The sequence below is a fragment of the Thunnus thynnus genome, chromosome 8 (genome assembly GCF_963924715.1).
Source record: "Thunnus thynnus chromosome 8, fThuThy2.1, whole genome shotgun sequence".
Lineage (NCBI taxonomy): Eukaryota > Metazoa > Chordata > Actinopteri > Scombriformes > Scombridae > Thunnus > Thunnus thynnus.
In genome coordinates, this window is record NC_089524.1 from 15,112,850 (window position 1) to 15,132,674 (window position 19,825).

The 19,825-nt window shown below is 38.7% G+C and overlaps 1 protein-coding gene across 2 annotated transcripts; it reads right to left on the reverse strand.

Moving 5' to 3' along the window:
* Positions 1 to 1,337: 1,337 nt before the first annotated feature.
* Positions 1,338 to 17,738, reverse strand: alpi.1 (alkaline phosphatase, intestinal, tandem duplicate 1). Of its 2 annotated transcripts, none has more exons than XM_067596725.1 (11): positions 17,506 to 17,738; positions 15,634 to 15,759; positions 13,456 to 13,571; positions 12,059 to 12,233; positions 11,117 to 11,289; positions 6,077 to 6,211; positions 5,906 to 5,981; positions 4,419 to 4,553; positions 4,062 to 4,253; positions 3,682 to 3,798; positions 1,338 to 2,487 (listed from the first exon to the last, which is right to left on the reverse strand). In XM_067596725.1, exons 3-11 carry the CDS (start codon positions 13,567 to 13,569, stop codon positions 2,213 to 2,215), a joined length of 1,392 nt encoding a protein of 463 aa, XP_067452826.1. In that variant the 5' UTR covers positions 13,570 to 13,571; positions 15,634 to 15,759; positions 17,506 to 17,738; the 3' UTR covers positions 1,338 to 2,212. The 2 variants fall into 2 exon arrangements, with proteins under 2 accessions (XP_067452826.1, XP_067452825.1); XM_067596724.1 differs by lacking the exon at positions 17,506 to 17,738 and adding an exon at positions 16,463 to 16,739.
* Between the last annotated feature and the right edge of the window lie 2,087 nt (positions 17,739 to 19,825).

Genomic DNA, 19,825 nt, shown 5'->3' on the forward strand with positions numbered 1-19,825 from the left:
CACTCCTGCTGTTATTAAAATATTAAATTCAGTATCCCTGTTCAAATGACTGATTTCCTGTAAGAGCTGGTGTTGGCCTAACAGTTCATCTCAGCTCATGTCTTATTATTCAGGTGAAGTCCCTTTGTGTATTCAAATTTAAAAAAACAAAAAACAAAAAAAAAAAACATGTTCAACTTCAACTGCTTTGCTCGCAAACCTCAACCATATTTTAGGTTACCTATGTCTGTTGCCCTCAGTAAACTTGGCTGTAAATATGATTCTACATTTTGAAGTGTATATATTAGACAGTGCAATAAATTCAAACTGACACAATGTGCATGTGCAATAGGCTCATTAATAATTTAACTGTGATCTAACGTGATCTAATGAATACATGCTGTTTTTATTAGTTCCAGGTGAGTGGAGTGCAAACACAATACAGAAAAATGGTAAATGTTTACCAGCTGTAACTTAAGTACCTACTATCTAACAGTTTATGGTATATTTTATTTGCAGCTTTGTGAATCTCTACAGATTATGTAACAGGTCAAGATCCAGCCTGCATCTGCTTCATTTAAATAGTTTTCTAACAAAGCAACCACTTTTTGAAGTTGTGGCATTATTACTGTTATCAGAACTGTTATCTAATAACTTTTGAGTCTGTGATTCTGTTGTGAGTGTACAGTATGTATACTCAATGACCTTTTTCCAAAAGGTCAATGCCATCGATTTTGCTTTCACTGGAAATTTGTCTAGAATGTTGACTAGGGTTTTATTTAACAGTGTGATATTGTTACAGAAAGGTCACAGAGTAGACGGTCCTTAGGTCCTTATATAAGCTGTATCTTGTATCACTGAATGAACCGATGTAAAAATGCATGATGTTTATCTTGATATCTGTGCCATATTTTCTTCCCCTCTGTTTCTTACTTATTCTATCAATGCCTTGGTTTATCTTGATGTCACAATTTGTTGTGTATTTCTAGGGTTTTCTTTGTATTTTGATTTTGGATACCACAAATACTACAATATATCTACCATGTGTCTCAAAGTGATACCATTTAAATGTGCTAGATAGATTCTTATGTGTCTAAGATTTGCCCCTATGAAAACATAGAGACCAAATACTTGGCCCTTAAAAAAAAAAAAAAAAAAAATGCTTGCATTAGACCTAAGTGTGAGGATCCCGCTCCTAACCCTAACCCTAACCCTAATCTCATCATTTCTTTCTTTAGTAATCAACGTCCTTTGTAGGAAGCCTCACAAGAAATAAGTTAAATATAAGATGTGTTAATCCATAAATAAGGTGCTAGCTAAAACAACTGATATCAAACGAAATATTGTTTGATCTTTATATTAGTAACATTTGCAAATACACAGTATAAAAAATACATTGACAATATTTGCTTATAAAATACATTCATGTAGGACAATCCAAATAGATTACATATCAAGTGACAGACAATTTGACAGACAAACAGATTAACTATTTGGAACCAATGAGGTCAAGATAGAAATTTCATAAAACTTAAAAGCTACATATGCTCCTGAAAGACTCAGAAAGAGGTACAGCATCTTTATGAGTTCTTGTAACATCTGTTGGTGTCGCAGCTTGGCATGGCATGATGGCTCCTGGTACAGATTTCTGCAACCGTCCAGTCATATATTAAATCCACACAATGACCGACATGTAGATCAACAGCTGTGTGTCCACAAGCTAAACAGTAAGCCCTAAACTCGATTGCCTATTTCAAGTTATTCTAGGTAAAGCCTCAGATTGATGTGTAAATAGGAAATTGCAGCTCCTTGCAAATGTTTGATAGGTCTGAGTGATGAGTGCTAGCATAGATTGTAGGTAACTTGAGACAAGGGCAAGAATCTAACTAGCCAATGAAAGAACTACTTTGTGCAAGATAGTAGTCATGTTGCCATTACAGGTTGAAAAGAGTGTTTTACAAAATAAGCAACAGTTGCATGAAATGTTTTTAAAGCACTGCTTGTGTGTGAATTAATGTTCATACTTGCATGTTAACTACCTTGCAATGCCTGAATGGTAGTTTGCATTTGAAAATGAGATATTACACATGTATGTTCATCCCTGCAATCTGACTTACCAGCCTGTGTGCATACAGTGAAGGTGTGCATGTACTGTACAAATGTTCTGCTGCATGCATACAATGTATTTGTTCAACCGTGAGTGTGTGTGTGTTAATGTGTGTGTATGGGGGGGTCATCTAAACAGCCAGAGAAGGCCAATTATGCCAAACAGGAGGCTTGAGGGTGTATTCATACAGCTGGTGGAAGTGTGGGTGTGGGGGTGAGGAGGGCAGTTCGTGTAGGGCTCCAGACAGGCAGCATAGGCCATGACATGTGCCACGTAGTTCTGCTCTTTCACTCCGTGGAACAGGTGAGCCATCGGGCCTTTGGCGTAGATGGCCACATCCTCCCCGCCGTGCGTCTCAGCATCGAGTGGGACGGCAGCCTGCTGCATGTACTCCTCATCATCTAGAAAGAAATGAGTAGAGTGGAGTATGTAACCAAAACAGTTTCAGGCAACTCTCTACTTGGATGATCAACTGTTAACAAAAAACAGATGTTTGTATAGACTGTGTTACAATCCAGTTGAACTATATTCTTCACCCAACTGTGTCATCCGAAACCCAGCAGAGTAATTACTGAGACATTATAAATATTACTCACAGCATTGGACCACACAAAAAAAGCAAACATGGAATATCCTGCCTTTGCCACTCAGAAATAACAGAGCATTGAATTCCATTTGGTTTTTAAGGGAAATATCAACCACTTCACATATTTGGGATGCCATTCACCCTATAGTAATTTATGTGGCTGTTTTGTCCATAAAGTGTTCTGCAAATCATCTGTAAGGAGGTAATTTAAATCCTTTTAATGTAATTACAACATTACGGCTTAAATTCTCTAAAGAGAATATCTAATATTATGAATAACCTTTACACGTGAAACTAATGAATAGTTCTGGAACATAAATATGACCTTGTTGTCGATGTTTGTCGATGACGTTAAAAGGCTATAGGCTTGGGTGTTGCAGTTTAGAGGACAAATTATTAAAAAAGGGTTGAAAGGCCTTTATTGCCTGTAGCTAATCATCTCCATTCATTAAAAAATGCAACCTTGTGTTTTGAACTCATAGCCTTTATCAGAATATAGAGGCTGACTTTTGCAGTGCCTTATATTTTTACAGATGGATACATAAAGTTTTAGAAATGAAGCCCTTACTTGTAATTACATTTTCCGAGAACCAACTACTGGCTCCAAAACCATAAAGTAATGCCACTCCGTTTAAACAGACAAAATTGGGGGTTTAAATAGGTAATTCATTCCAGGAAAGAGTATTTCCACCTTAAAGTATACACACTCATGCAATGACTACAACAAATGGTGCAGAACAGGAGGGGGAGGAACTGGATCATTGCTTGTCCAGTGTTCCACAAAGAAACACAAATAGCTTTTTAAGTCAACTTACATGTACACAATGAGACCATTGCATACAACAAAGAAGAGCACAGCAAAGTGAACCACCATAAACATCATATTTCATCTTTGTTTTCCAGGGAGAAACACAGGCATGAGTCAGCCATAACCACATCAGTTCAAGCTGTCTGTCTACACATCAGCGCAAACGAATGCCGCATCTGAAAGACATTAGTGTGTACTCACAGTAATCCACCAATGTGATGTTCCCTCTGGTTCCATTTATATGGACGTAACCGGGGCCATTGGCGTACAGGATGCTGGTGAAAGGCATTTTGTCATCAGCTTTCTTTGGTGCCAGACCTGAATGACAAAAAAATGGTGGTGAAGGTGAGTAATAATAATACACGGCACGGATCATATATTTCTATGTTTTGATGGAGGCAAACACATGTTAATTATGAAACAAAACAAAATAAAAACTTCAACTGTCAAGCTTAATTATTTCCTTAAAGTTAAAGTGGCTTTGATTTACCCCAGTAATTTGTAAATTTCATGTTGCTAAGGATGATTTTGATGCTAATTTCAGTCTGACAAACGGTCAAGGTTTGTGTTGTGGATCATACCAAAGATTGGATTTCCTCGAGGTGTGTTGCCACCAAAGGTGAAGACGTGAGAGTGATCAGCAGTGACAACAGTCAGTGTATCGGATTCTCTGGTTAGCTGTGCAGCACGATGAACTGCTTGGTCGAACATCACAGCTTCTGTCAGTGCCAGTTTGGCGATGCCATCATGGTGGCCATGATCTATTCTCCCTCGTAATAAAAGACAACAAATAGATACAATATTAATCTTGGTTTTCATTTGTTGAGCTGTCAGTTTTGTAGTCTTTGGTGCTTAATGTCGAGATATATTTGATTATTCTTCATGTGTTTTAATCCATAATTCTTCAAAAATAGGTCTAAGCTGCTGTCGGTACTCATCTTCCACAAACAGGAAGTATCCTTTCGGATTCTTGCTGAGGATTTGAATGGCCTTCTCTGTCATCTCCACAATGGAGGGATCACGCGTGTCATTCCGGTAAACCTCAAATCTCATGTCCTTTGGCTCAAACAGACCTGGAAACAAAGAACCAAACAAGGAGGGAAAATTTTAAAGCTGTTGCAGAATTTGAATGGATCGGATGCTGGCATCATCTGGCGGTAGATTCTAAAAAGACACTGTGGCAGACAGTATTGCTTTGTTTAATGTAAATGGGCAGATTAATGAGAGAAAGACTGAAGGCCAAGTGAAAGAGGTAAGACAAGGGGAAAATTATTGAGCACTTATAGACTTGCCTTTTGGGAAAGCTTGTTCTGTTCTCCTATGACCTCATATTTTATATGTAGGAACACTTTTAAATGTATGAATGATTTTGAACAGTACACATCCATTTGTAATGTATACATAATATCAATATGACAGTGCAAGACAATAAAGATTCTGTGTTGCAGGTGTAACAGAGTTAATGAATCCACTTGCCATAACTAACCATATTGCCATGTTTTATTATTGAATACGCACTGAATCTAATTTATTATTAGTCACCTATCTCTTTTAATATTATGTTATTTACTTTGTTACTCTTACAATGTGTAAGCTACTACAGTCTTATTTTTGTGTGTATGCTTAAATGCCCCTTGAACGGGCCCTTGCAGAATTCGCATTTGTACTAAGCTCCATTCATATGTTTTATAACTTTGTTTTATGGGTAAAAGTGTGTTTTATTTGAATGATATGTTGAGATAAGCTTTCAGTAACTACAAGTTTTGGCAACAATGTGGGTGTGTGTAATCTATGTGTAGCAATTTATTGAGCCGGTTATCAGTGATCTTGCTAGCTCAATGTTAGCTCGTAGCTACTGCTCGTGATGCACCTGGATATCTGCAGCGAGTAATTAATTTTATTTTGTTTCAGTGTATATTTTCTGCGACTGCTGCTGTGAGAGTTGGCTGTGGAGAGCTAATGCCACTGTGTTTGTTATCAGAATAAATCCGGGTAAGAGCTGAGAAGTGACTGTGTGCGTGTCAGAGAGTATACCACTGCTACACAGGCAGTTGCATCAGCACTCTTGTCTGCATTGTCACAGCAAAGAAAGCACCCCTAGTTCTTATCACTGTAATAAGGAGTGATAACTTCAGGTAACTGGGAATTTACAGCGCACCACCATGATTATCTTACATGGCTGTAAAGATGATAGCTGACCTTACCAGAATCCTTTTGTTTCTAAGTCCTTGAGAAGGTTTTGTAACTTAGATAAGAAGTTAATCTGTCAACACCTGCGTAACATAGACACAGAGGTCCAAATAATGTGTGTATGTGTGTGTACAGTACCCTCTGTGTTGCACATGCATTGCTATGTATATGTTTTTGTTCTTTTAGTCTTATTTGTATGGGGTATGGTGTGTGTGTGCTGCAGCAAGTTACCCACCCATGAGCCGGTCAGTAGTTTTAACGTTTATCTCATCAAACTCCTTCCTGTGCCAAACATAGTATGACTTCTTGTTCTGAAACACAAACCAGAGGACACATGACTCTCTGTACTTATCTTAAAAACATGTGGAAACTGACTGAATCTGACAGCAATCTTAAATAATCTTACTGGTTTAGCCTTCAGCCACACGTCAATGAGGTTCCTCCTGTCTTTGCGCTCCCCCTTGCGAGAGTTGGAGGTGGGGTACTCAGGGTCTGGAGTGCCTTTTGGTGTCATGTACATCCTCCCTCCCCCCAGAATCACCTTAAAGGGACACCGGACAGAAGTCAGACAGAGTCATTATATAAAGGGACTGTACTGCACTAGCAATGCAGCTTTCACCGTACTGCTGCTTTTCTAATCTACCAGGTGTCATCACCTTATCTCATGTGTAAATCATTTTATCACTGGGTGGGTTCGAGATTTTGTCTATCTGTAAGGTAGTTGGTTAAAAAAAAGACAACACTGCTATCCAAAACAAACACAGAGTGCTGTGAAGTTACAGTTTATATTACGTCCTCAGGGGGTGTTTACAGTGGAACCCTGAGTGCAGCGGGACTGAGAGTGAGCGCATTTCCGAAATAAGTTTTAAAAACACACATTTATCGACTGAGGTGTCTCGCATGGAGGTTCCAAATTGACAGGAGCACCAACCCATGGATACAAGGAGATGTGACAGATCCATTTTACTAGTCTGCATGGTGGCTACCATCTAGTTAGCATGGCTGGAATCGTTAGCATAGACGTGCCATGCTGTGTGTAGCCCATAGACTGTATAAAAATAAAGTGTAGCTGTGGTGTTTCCAGTTTAACAGCACTGTTGGGTAGGTGCTGGGCAGGTGATGGGTGTGTTTGCGGTGTTTGTGTGCTCTGAAACATGCCACAGCGTGGATATAAACTCACACAGCTGACAGACTGTTAGCCTAGCATGCTAATCCTACATGAACATATGGATGAGACCAGATAGAAACAGATGAAAGTGCAGGGGAATTAACAGATAATTAGAACAGTTATAATTCAAATTAAGAGAAGTTCTCTTTCAAATTATGCATAGGACAGTAAGATGGTGGCGCCCTGTGGAGTGCAGCTACTTTAACAGAAGCAAAGTGAGAAGAAAATAAACTAAATGAAAATGAGACAAAATGCCACCAAAGAAAGCCAATAATGCAGTTGAGGAAGAGTTGGAGGAAATCACAGAATCTCTGAACTTCATGTTGGATGAGCTGAGCAAAGTGGCTAAACAAGCTATTTTACTTGATCTGATGGACGAAGTCAAACAACTGAAGAACATTGTTAAAGAGAAGGATAAGAAAATTGACCTTGAGCGAACAATTTATGACCTGGAACAATACACAAGAATGGAGGATTTAATCTCAAGTGCACGGGCTGGATACAATACACTGAACTTATGCCAGGACCATGGCCAGAGGTGAAGACACGGAGGACGTGCCTGACAGAGGAACTACAAACGCTGGAACAGCAAGTCATAAAGATTTTGGAAAATAAAGATATGATGAAGAACGCAGACATTGCCAGACATGCACGCATCTTAGGGAAACAAAACAAGATACGAGGAACATGGACAAGAAACTGCGAAGCGATGATTATATCGCCAAATGAAACACCCGAAGAAGCCAAAGTAGTTATGATAAGAGAATTAAAAGACTTATCAGTACAGATAAGGAACTATAAAAACTAAGGCCTGTTTCTGCTGATACCATGGAATATTTCCTTTGAAGATATTAATTACTGTGGATTTTATGGTCATTGGTTTGGATTGTGTGGGGGAGCATTTGCACAGAATATTGAATAAATAAATGACAGATCATGATGAGGACGATTCCCATTCAAAGACATGGATGGGGAGGAGTTTGAAGACATTGGCAAAGATTGTGTTGGTAATCATCTACATAGATTATATAGTAACTATGAAAATTTGAACCTTAAAACCTTTGACCACACAAAGCACAAATTATATGAGATTGAAAATGATATTGACCTGGAAAACCACTTCTACAATAACATCAACAACAATTGTGAGTACTACACAGATGAACAATTCCACAGTAATGTGAAAATGGTAGGTACTCTATCAATAATACAAGTCAACAGTAGAAGCCTCTATAGAAACTCATAAATCAAGGATTATATGTGTCACTTCAGTAAGTCCAGTGTAATCGCTGTATCTGAGACTTGGCTTGATAATGAGAAAGTTTATGATGTGGAACTGGGAGGATATGAGTTGTTTGTGATTAACAGGATCAATAAAAAAGGAAGAGTTGATCTGTATAGTGATACAGCTTTAAGATGCAGCATAGTAAAATGTCAAATACTATAGAAAATATTCTAGAATGTTTAACTATAGAAATGATGTTGAAAAATCTAAAAATATAAGTAACCAGTAGCCTGCCTTGATACATTCAACGATAAATTAGTTTATATGTTTGACAAATTGAATGACAAAATGGTGCAAACTGTATGGAGTGATTTTAATATTGATTTGATAGATAGATATCAATATGTAAAAATAAATAATGTCAAATTAGATTTGTTGAAGGTTACTTGCTTGTTAGCCCCTAAACTGTTTATTCTGTATATAATATGATATTTGTAAAGTTTTATTTGCTGATGACACTAATTTATATTGCTCTGGGAAAAGTTTGGAACAACTTCTGAATAAAGTGGAAAGGGAATTGAAAGTCTTAAAGAAATGGTTTGATATTAACAAGTTATCATTGAATTTAAGTAAAACAAAGTTTATAATATGTGGTATTCAGAAAATCAATTATCAAGTAACAATTATGATCAATGATGTTGAAATAGAAAGTGTATGAAAATAAATTTCTGGGCATGATAATTTATCATAAACTATGTTAGAAATCACACATAGATAATAAACAAAAATGTCTAAAACCATTGTAGTATTATATAAACTAAAGATATCTTGAATCAGAATTCACTATATATACTGTATTGTATGGGGAAATACATGCAAACCCAGCATAAATTCATGCTACAGAAGAGAGCTATAAGAATTGTAAATCCATCAGATTATTATGAACCAACAAACACACTATTCATTAACTTCCATGCATTAAAATTTTGTGATCTAGTTGATCTTAAAACTGTACAGATAATGTACAAAGCACAAAATAATTTACTTCCTAACTATCCAGAGGCTGTTTAAAATTAGAGAGAGCCAATGCAAACTAAGGGGAATATATATTTTAAAAAAAAAACAAGAGTAAGGACAAATATAAATTAAAGCGGCAAGCAGTGTTGGTCGGGACCTCGTACTCTGGCCCATCGGGATCAGATCATTTTGCTTTTTAAAAATGAGGGATATTTCTTACGAGTGTGGTGTGCTTTTATTTTGAAATTTTGATTGAAACGTGTACTGTCAGGTGTGTAGAGACAATAAGTAACTGCAGCTGGACACAGGAAAATACTCATATATTTGAATGGAGAGTGTGAACAAACCCACACCTTTTTGAACATTTACTGCTTCCACATAGTTTTAGATACAGACTTCATTTGAACTTTAAATGAGTCACGAGACTTTAACCTACAAATCTTGAATTTACATGTTTTTTCTATCTTTTACTGTTTTTGAGATATTAGAGTTTGACTTTTAAAGTCTTTTCTTGCTCCTCCTGTGATTTTATAATGAGTGTATTGCGGAATGTTTCACAGCACTGAGGGAGTGACATCACCAGGAGCAGTTGGAGAGGAAGATTTTAGAAAACACTTTTTGTGAAATATCCTCATAAATCCCATTTCTTTGGCCAAATCTTACATTAAAAATCATATTATAGTAGGAAATTTCGTGGCAAATCCATTAATACAGGTTTGAAAGTGGTCAGATTTATAGTTTAGATGTCAGAAGCCTCTGTTTGACACAAAGTTCATACCTCCCCATTGTTTTACATTGTAAAGGTGATATGGCACTGCAACTTTCAGGGCTTATTAAATCCGAACCGTTCGAGTTATTACAAAGCTTTTAACAACTTTTTTTCACCATAGTGTTATAAGTCATATATCAAAGTGTGAAGCCGATACCATTAACGCCCTCGGAGGAGATAGCATTTGTTCAGGGGCCAAAATTGGGGCAAAGTCTTGTTTTGAAAGGCTAATTGTGGACTTCCTGTTGGATTTAGGTCAGGGGTGTCAGTGTATGATTTGTAGGTCTTGATGAGACAAATAATTGAGTTTTGGTTTGATCTCTCTACGACATTCCTACGGGCTGTGGTGGCCATTTTAGTTGCATGGGTGGCACTAGAGAGTGCATTTTTGCACTTTGGGGGTTAATTTTTACATTTTATCAAATTTTTCACAAGACCTGATGTGCGTGCCAAATTTGATGAGTTTTTGAGCATGTTTAGGGGGTCAAATTAAGGGTTTAAGTGGCGTAATAATAAAGAAAGAAAGAAAGAAAGAAAGAAACACACGAAAAACAATAGGGTCCTCGCCCTTACTACTACTAAATAAAATATCCCAAGATATGAGTGGAAAGTATTGTTCTTTCAACTGCATTTATATCCTTTTCTTTTACTCTAATGTTGCTTAACCATGTCATGTGATATGTGACTTCAGTACACTTTAACAAGAAATATCACTGGGACCACTACACAAAATTGCCAGTGAGTGGTTAATATCCAGGAATTCACATTATAGACACTACCACTGTTTATCCCTGTAACAAACTGACCACAATTTCACACACTGACATTCACATTGACCATACATGGTCCGGCCATATACTAGGTTTAGACCTAGTCTTGTTTTTTTTTTCTTCCCTGCACCTAGTATGTCTTGTATTCTACAGCTGCCTTGTAATGTCTTAAAACAATTTAACCAGATCAAAGTCTATGTGGACCCAGTGCACTTTGCAAGTAAAATGCGTCATATTCTAATAAATTTACTTAATTACATTTACTGCTGAGCAATATACTTTATATGAAGAATTTATATCCAAATTGTTCCCAACCCATCCTTAAAACAAAACAAGCATCAAAGACCATACTACTATGTTTTAGTTGTGCTGTCAGTCATATAATTAAAACAGTCAGTGACAGTGCAGTATTTTTTATTTGAGTTGATCAAATGAAACATCTTATTTGGTGGTAAAATAATAATAAAGACTAAAAAAGAAGAAATATTCTTACATACATCAATGTCAACATTGGTGACCAGTTGGGTGGCGATGTCAACACAGCCTTGACGCCGGGCGCTATAAGGAAGGTCGGCGTCACTGTACCAGCTCCGGCTGACGGAGTGGGCATAGGCAGCAGCTGGTGAGGCATGCTGGACACGAGTGGTGGTTACGATACCAACTGATTTTCCTGGACAAGATAGAGATACAGCCAAATTGGGGATAAAACCATTTAGTTTTAAGTACACAGTAAGTACACACAAGGAGGAATTTCTTTTTGGTGGCATTGATTCAAAGCGACAAACCACAGATGACAACGGGACCTTAAATATGCAGATTGGGTGTTTACAGTGCTTATTCAAAAATTTCTTGGAGACAGACTGCTCTGGATGAAGAAATAATGACACTGGCTCAGTTCTCAATGGGTGTAGCCACAGTGCCAAAGTCTTTTCAAGCTATGTAATAAAACCCAGTGGAAGTGGTAGAGAGAGGTTTCAGTTAACTACACAGCTTATTGCTCTCTGGGAAAGCTTGTAAGTTTGCTTGGTGCCACAGCAACGCATGAGTGAAAAAAGTAAATAAATGCCCTTTATACATATATTTTATTTTAACTTTTACAAATCCTCATTGTATAATTACCAATCTAACTGGTTCAATTCACATGAAATTGACATTACATTGTCCTTGGAAAATGGCGTGTTATCACAAGCACAAAAACCACGTTACCACAAGCACAAAAATTAAGTCTGTCAATATGAAATGATTAGACTTATTCTGAACATTGAACTATAATTGTTCTCAGTCAAGAAGCAGAGAACATTCTTATCTGATGATTGTCTTGTTCTTTGTATTTTAGTTTATGGCAGATACGAATTCAAGATAAGAACATAATTAAAACTAGTTGAACTTTATATCACACAACACATCCACAACTTAGCTAAGCCATTTATTATCTTTACCTTGTGCTTTTGCACGTCGTAGTACTGAGAAGACCTCGTTACCAAAGGTGGTGTTGCACTCGTAGGCCACTGCATTAGCGCTGACTCCAACTGTTTTAGCATTGGCTTTCACCCCACAATGGTAGGCTGTAGCTGTGCTAGCACTGTCCGCTACCTGCTTATCCACACTGTAGGTCTGTGGAATAGAAACACAAACACTATTAAAGATGGGACAAGACATTAACATCCACAGCCTGACAATAATATGAGTTGTATGGACAGTAAATGGTATAAAAAGAAATGGAGAAATAAGACAATGGAAACAGATATTTAGTAATATAAGTAATTATTCTCAAGATCCCCTTTTAAAAAAATGTTGTTTTCTTGTTTGTTTCTTGTTGCTGAGCCAAAATGATTTCTCACTCAAACACAGTAGTGGAAAGTGGGAAAGGTGGCAGTTTCTGTATGTGGCAATCTTCAGCCATGAACATACCTAGTTGCTATATTATTCCAAACAAACAACTGTTGCTACTTTCATAAATGTAAAAACAATCGATTCCTGAACAGAAGGCAGTTGGAAAGGTCTTTCTAGGAAAGACCTATTAGACCTACCGGACCAGAAAATATCAAATCTTTCTTGAGTATAGGTTAGAACACAGAAACAGCAAAATAATACTCACATTGACTCTCGCTTAAGTTACAATCATCGAGGGACTGTGCTTGGTCATGATGCTGAATCCCATTTATCCCTTCCTGTTTATTTAATCTTAAGTCTATTTTCACTTCTCCTACCACAATGTCAGCAATTTTCCGTTAAAGTGTTGATTTTAGCTTAATCCATTGAAACTCTTTTCACACAAGATTTGAGGATTTAAGCCATTGTGGGATGGAATGAGGCAAGATGCAACATGTTAAGAGAACAAAGCATGTGAAAAATGGACACACACACTAAACCACTGACCCACCCCTTCACTATTACTGAGGTATTCATCTGTGGTGCATCTTTCTCTGTGTGTCTCTTTCTCACTCATTCCTTCTATCTGTCACAACTGCACTGGTTTACCAGGAAACCACAGAAACATATATAGATTCACACATGCACAAAAAGACATGAACATCTAACAACACCAACACATGACATTAATGCCATTGTTGCTTTATGTTTTGACTATTTCAAACTTATAAATCAACTAATACAAGTCTGGTGTTTTTAATGAGATATGGTAGTAAAAAGTTATCATAATAATGTTAAACTGTAACCAGGAACACATATGTATAAATACATTTCAGGAAGCAACTGTGGAGAAAAAAATGCAAAAAAAAGTAAATCTAGAATCTACATGGTTTGTGCATGGTTTGGATAAGTTGTGGATGAACAATTACTGATGACCTACAGGTCACCAGTATTGTGTTGTCACCTTAGACAGGGCCACATATGGAAAAGTGTCCATGGTCAGCATCGTCTCCTCCCCGGACCTGCCCTCCATCTGACCTTGCAGAATTCGAGCTGCAGACACTGTGGACACGCCCATCCCTGGGAGAGAATGACTGACAGGTCACTGATATGATCTACCAAACTTTCACAATATGTACTTGAATGTTTTGCTGACCCCACAGAGCCCTGAACACTACTCTCTGTTCAGTTTGTGAACATTAAAAAAATGCAGACCAGAAATATTAAAATGTGTTATTACTGCCAGACCGAGGTAAAAATTTGGTTTAGTAATCTCTAAGTAAACAGAGTCAAAGCAGGTCAAGGCCATTAACCATCAGCTGAATCCGCAAAAATGGAGGGGGCATTTAAGGCAGTGGTTTTTTAGGAGAACTGCATTTTAAAGCAAAATCATCACACAGACCAACGCTGACTCTTCAGGCAAGTATTCAGACCACTATTTGTAGAATATCTAACATAAAAACATGTATAAAGTTACTACAATATCTCGACTCAGCATATATATTACATAAAACAATTAAGGGACCTTTTTTTATCTTGTCCTATAGTCCATTATTAGATTTAACTCTTAACTTTGAAAACCAACTGTAAGAAGCTGATGTCAATGTGACGCACTTAACTCTCCCTTAAACGTCACATTCATAAAACAGGGAACAAGCTCTGGGCATTACTGGTAAGATGCACCACAAAAACTCACCCTCGACCACCCAGAAATGTGACTAAGTAGCTCTGATTTGAAGCAGAGATTCTAGTAGTTAACAGGAAAAACACTCTTAAATCTCTGCATCTTAAAACAGCTGCCCTTACAAAAATTCCTCTCATACCCCACCAGCTGTAAATATACCACACAAGTGACATTTAATGTGAAAAATTTTCCAATTCAATATGATCCAGTTGGAAACGTTCTCCAGTTGGCAATAATCCCTTTGGTAAACAGTATAGTCACTGAATGCCAGACTACACCGCTAAAGGAGAAGACATCTAGGAGATCTACAGAATGGCAGCCATCTCCTGCACTAATTGGAATTGCCATCTTAAATGCCACCTCACATCCTGAGCTCCTAAAAATACAAAGTTCAACAAGTCCTCATCCCTAAACAACAAAATACGTTGTTTTTTAGTGCCATGCAACATAAGCGTTCATTTGGAGCTGAACATAAATCCAATATTAATTTTTTGCCCTGTTTTGGTCTCCACCAACTCCTGAGGGAAATATTTGGCTTTTCAGTTGCTAAATGCTCCATTGTGTTCACCAACCATTCGCTAAATTTCTCTGTCTCTTTGGTGGTGGGCAGGTAGTACACAGTGGGTTTTTGAAAACTTATTTGCTGAAAACAGCTGCCTGCTGTGCTGGAAAGGAGTTTGTGATTGGTAAGAGTGGTGAGCGTGACCCAAGATGATCAAAGTGAACCAAAACAGTGAGCTGAAAGATTCTAAAATTCTCAGTAGAGCTGAAGGAAACTGTAAAGTTAATGGTAGTGGAGTGTGTGGTAATGATCACCCTTTTACTTTATTTGTCCCCAGCAGGCAATTGGATGTGCAGCAGTGAAGCACAGGATAAAAACACATAAAAGCACAGGAAAACATCATATAAATACAAAAACATCAAAGAAAGACAAAAGAAACAGTTTAAAACTATTTTTGGAAATTACTTTAAACATTTAAACCATAAGATTCTTAGATCTCCACTCCAGTGTCTTAGTCATGCCATATACATATGGGAGCCACACTGCTTCTGAATTTCTAGAGAAGAAGGTCATTACTCACATCTGCAGCAGTTTGTCCTGTCAGCATAAACTCCATTTTAAGCATTTGAGCAAATGACCAAAGGTGTTATTTACTTGACGAGAATAGCAAAGTTTCATTGCGAATACTAGCCCATCAGTCCCTTGAAAAATCTAGATACCTTCATGCGCTACTACTCGCTGACAGCCCACTGTCCAAGCCACTTTCCCACAATCCATGCTGAGCACAGCAAGAATTCTGTGACTACTTACACTTGAGCATTGTCCTGAATTTTATATTGAGCTCTATTTGTCAGTAAGGTTGACTGTAGTTGCTTTTTCTGTTCAAAATTCAGCCCCAACCAAGACAGCATCAAATATTTGCTGGAATACATTCAATAATGACAGCATGACCCTACCGTCGCCGAGGAACAGGATGATGTTCTTGGCCTGGTGCTCTCGAGGGCGGAGTTTCAACGCAGCATCCAGTGTTGCCCTCGCCTGAGCATCCCAATAGGATGGTTCTTTCTCAAGCTCATACAGCTCTGCTCCATGGAAACACACACACACACACACACACACACACATAGAGAATGAGATGAGTGTGGATGGGTATGAACAGATCTTAGAGATTTTGCAGGTAGAGAATAATGCATGCGTGTGATACTGAGAGTTCAGTATGTATGTGTGGATGTCTTTTCATGTGTGGAATGGTAAAGCTCCGGTACAGAGAAACTTCAAGTGAATTCAAGTGTGTCAGTGGGTGCCTGTATGCTCATGCATCTCTCTCTGCCTTTCCCTGACACTTTGAAAAGGGGTTTCTCAAGAGGTGTCAAAATGACAAAACGGACCAAGAAAACACTTTGGTTTCTGTCTGTTCATGTCCACTGGGAGGCTCACAGTGAAGGAAGTCAAAAAGGAACATTCCTCCGGCCACACACCAAAACAACGGAAAAATAAACAGTCCATCCCACACTTTACACAAACAGGTAGACACAGGCAGAAATATACTCACACACACTTTTGTTCATCTGACTCCCCATTTCACATACACACCTGAATTTGTGCTCATGAGCCAATGCAGTCGAAGCTCTCAGGCACAGTCTGTCCTCAAACACAAACACACACTCACCCTTTCCCAGGTTGAGGTTACCTGCTTGACTCTCTCTGCGCGTCCACTTGTCTGCCCACACCGTGCTACTAATATCCCAACCACAGGGCGCAATAATAACTGTGTCGTCTCCTCACCTTGGCTCTCCATAGCGACCCAATCCACAGCCAGCAGGATGGGACCCAGAAGGATGAGCAGCAGATTGGGGGCCCTGCGCTGTGGTGTCTGCATCTCTAATCCGAGCAACCCGGAGGCTGGAGAGGTTGACACAACCGGCATTCAGCGCAAAACACCACGACCAAAAGGCAGAGGCACTGGCAGAAAGTGTGTGTGGCTGCTGAGACCTCCGGCCCTGCCTTTTTAAAGCCCCGCTGGGTGTGTAGTAAGGAAGGGCCCACGCCAGCTCATAGGCTTAGAGCCACAAAAGAGGGAAGAGAGAATGTGGGAGAAGGAGGAACAACCAGGGGGAGAGAGAGAGAGAGAGAAAGAGACAGAGGAGCTAGGACCACACAAGAGCACTGTAGCATCACAGCCCCTCTCCTCACTTTCATTCCTGAAAATGCACCACCCCCATTGTATTGTTTTAAAAGGTTACTTTAATTTAGTTCTCCCTCTCTTCCCTGGCTCCCCCACTCTGTAGTGTGTATGATAGAAATTTGAATGGTCCTTTGATGTGCTAAATCTGTAATAGGTCTTTTTTTGCAGTAGTTTTTAACAGGAAGAGAAAAAAATGGCTAACCAATTTGTGTTGGCATCCATCATGATACAAATCATAACCACTTCTCTTTCCATTTCTTTCCCCCCATCCCTTGGAAAAACAGTCAAGGGGAAGTGAGGGAACAAGGTCCAACCTATTCTTGAGAATATCATGATTGAGTCTTGATGTGCTCTGCTTTTCATGTCAGGGAAATGGTCAAATTTCCATTTTCCCCCTTCTGTATTTTTGCATTTAAAAGACCCCAATATTTTCCCTCTCTCACCAAGTCAACTTGGCAGGTTTTTCCATGGGAAGTGAAGCGGGGTTAGCATTTTTCTTCCGTGAGGTAGTGGAGACCGCCTGCAGAATGAAAATGTCTTTCTTCGACGCAAACACAACAGTTAATGTGTGAAATGAGGTGAGTTGGTCCAACTTTGTTCCACACGGCAAGAAGAATAAAATTCTCGGGCGAACGGCTCTCACCTCATGAACCCGCAAGGCTGAATCTCGTTACAGTGCAGAGCTCTGGAAGACCTCTTCTTTTTGCCAACTACTCACCCATTGCCAACAGGGGTTTGCAGTTAGTCACATGTGCCTAATCAAGACTGCAATAAAATCATAGCAGCAATGTGGGTAAAGAGGCCTCACATGATGTAGCCCACACCACATGAACTGGAAATACCAGCAGCAATGTGCAAGGATGTGCAGGATACATTGCGGAGCCATGTCTCTCTCTGTTATGGGTTTGTCCCTGAGAGAAAGTCTAACTTATGTTGAGAAAGTCAAATTAGTGTCCTGCAAGACAAGTGTAAACACCTGGTGGCTGTTTTAAGTCTCAGCATGGATCATCGATCCACCAAAAGGTGCTTAGGCGCTTTTGTTGGCTGATTATATGGCAGGCTTGAATGCTTGTGGGAAGGCAGTGAACTCATGGGAATTTAAAAGACTCATGTAAACAAAGCAAAGCACAACAATAGTTTAAGAAATCTACTCCCATGCATACTTCATACACCGCATACAGTACTGATGTCCAACATTTAGTCAGACATTTGGTTTACTCTAATCCAGTCTTATATTTCACACAAGATCTACTATGTTTTAAAAATACAATCATTAGTTCATGTTTACACTATCTACAACACCCAAGGGGTAGATGTCTAACTTTGACAACAAAACCATGTTTCATCTTTGTTTATTGCCCCAAATCAAGCAATCATGACCACAAGTAACTACAGTTTATTGAAATAAATCACAGACCACATGCAGGAGGGATATGGAGGTATATGCTGCTAAGGAAAATATATATTTTCTTAGCCTCTGATGCAGAGCGAGTGTGTATAGGATATTTATAGTGTAGCAGAGCAGATGGTGAACACTATTGAGATCACAAAGCAGAGGAAACTGTACAGTGGGGGGTGGGCTTTTCTTCATCATATGGTGTCTAAATAGATTCCCTATTTTTTCTTTACCAGTAAAAAGCATGTGTTCATAATTCTCTTAAATATATGTGATCCATTATGTGTAATGAGGACTAATACTAATGTGTTCTATGCTCTGTCCTGTGAGTTTTTTTTTGAAAAGGCACAGAATCATTCCTTTAAATATGCTGAATCTCAGTTGGGCACCATCTCCTTTTCTGACACTGAGACACTGAGAAGCACCTACAGTACACTCAATTAAATAGAAGTTCTGGATGATCCTTGAAAAATTGCTATATATGTAGGCATAGTGACTGAACATTGACATCACTTTTGTTGCATGTTGATCCCCTCTACATCCAAATCTTTATAGTATTTACACTTTGTTGTCAAATATCAAATAAAGGTAAAATGGCCAAACAACAGTCGCAAAAAATTAAAGATTGGTGATAACCATACGTACAGTAAAATGGGATTCATTACCTCTTCCAAAGGGGTTAGTTTAAGTGGTTGCCTTATATGGCTGTGTAAAAACAGACCTTTTCTTAAAATGTATAGATACCTACCCAAGTTTTATAGTTACACACAAACACACACACACATACACACACAACCTTACATACAGTAATCACTCCTTCATCCCAGCATCTGGATCCTGTGTCAGACTCCCCTTAAAGTAAATTAGAAATGTTACACTCCCCTCTGCTTCCCTCCCCTCTGCTCTTAACATGTTGCTCTCCTATAACCTATAGATTCTGTAAATTACAGTGGTTAGCCAGATTTTGCGTCTAGATTACAACTCATGGAGGGAAATGTTTAGGTTCAGGTTGTCGAAGCGAGGATATACATGTGGGTGGTGCCAGACCACACAGCCACAATTTCAAAGACAGAGCCAAATTCTGTTTCCATGTCTTTTAAAAGACAGGATGTGCCCAGGATATTGAGGGTGAAAAGTTGTAGATGCTTTCAATGGTATCTTAGGGAAGAGAGAGTCAGACATCCAGTAGGGAAAGGAAAAGAGGGAGGAGACAGACAGACTGTCAGATAAAAAAGAAAATAAAAACAGAGACAGCGCTGATGGAACAATTAAACTAAGTCTGCAATGATGCCTGTGATCTATTTTGGCCTTGTCACAAATATGATCCTCCTTCCCTCAAACACACACTCGCACAGTGACATCTACAAGACAGATGACAAATATAACTAGATCAATTTAAGAAGGCACCACAAATGATGTAACGTCTTTTATGTGAAGCACTGGTGACTGAGATCCCATTTCAGAACAGTTGGAAGGAAAAGGTTTTGGCATGCAACTCAACTGGGGGACAATTAGAAATGAAGTACCGAGAGACCCAAGTCCCGACTCAAGAAAGCTCACAGCAGCT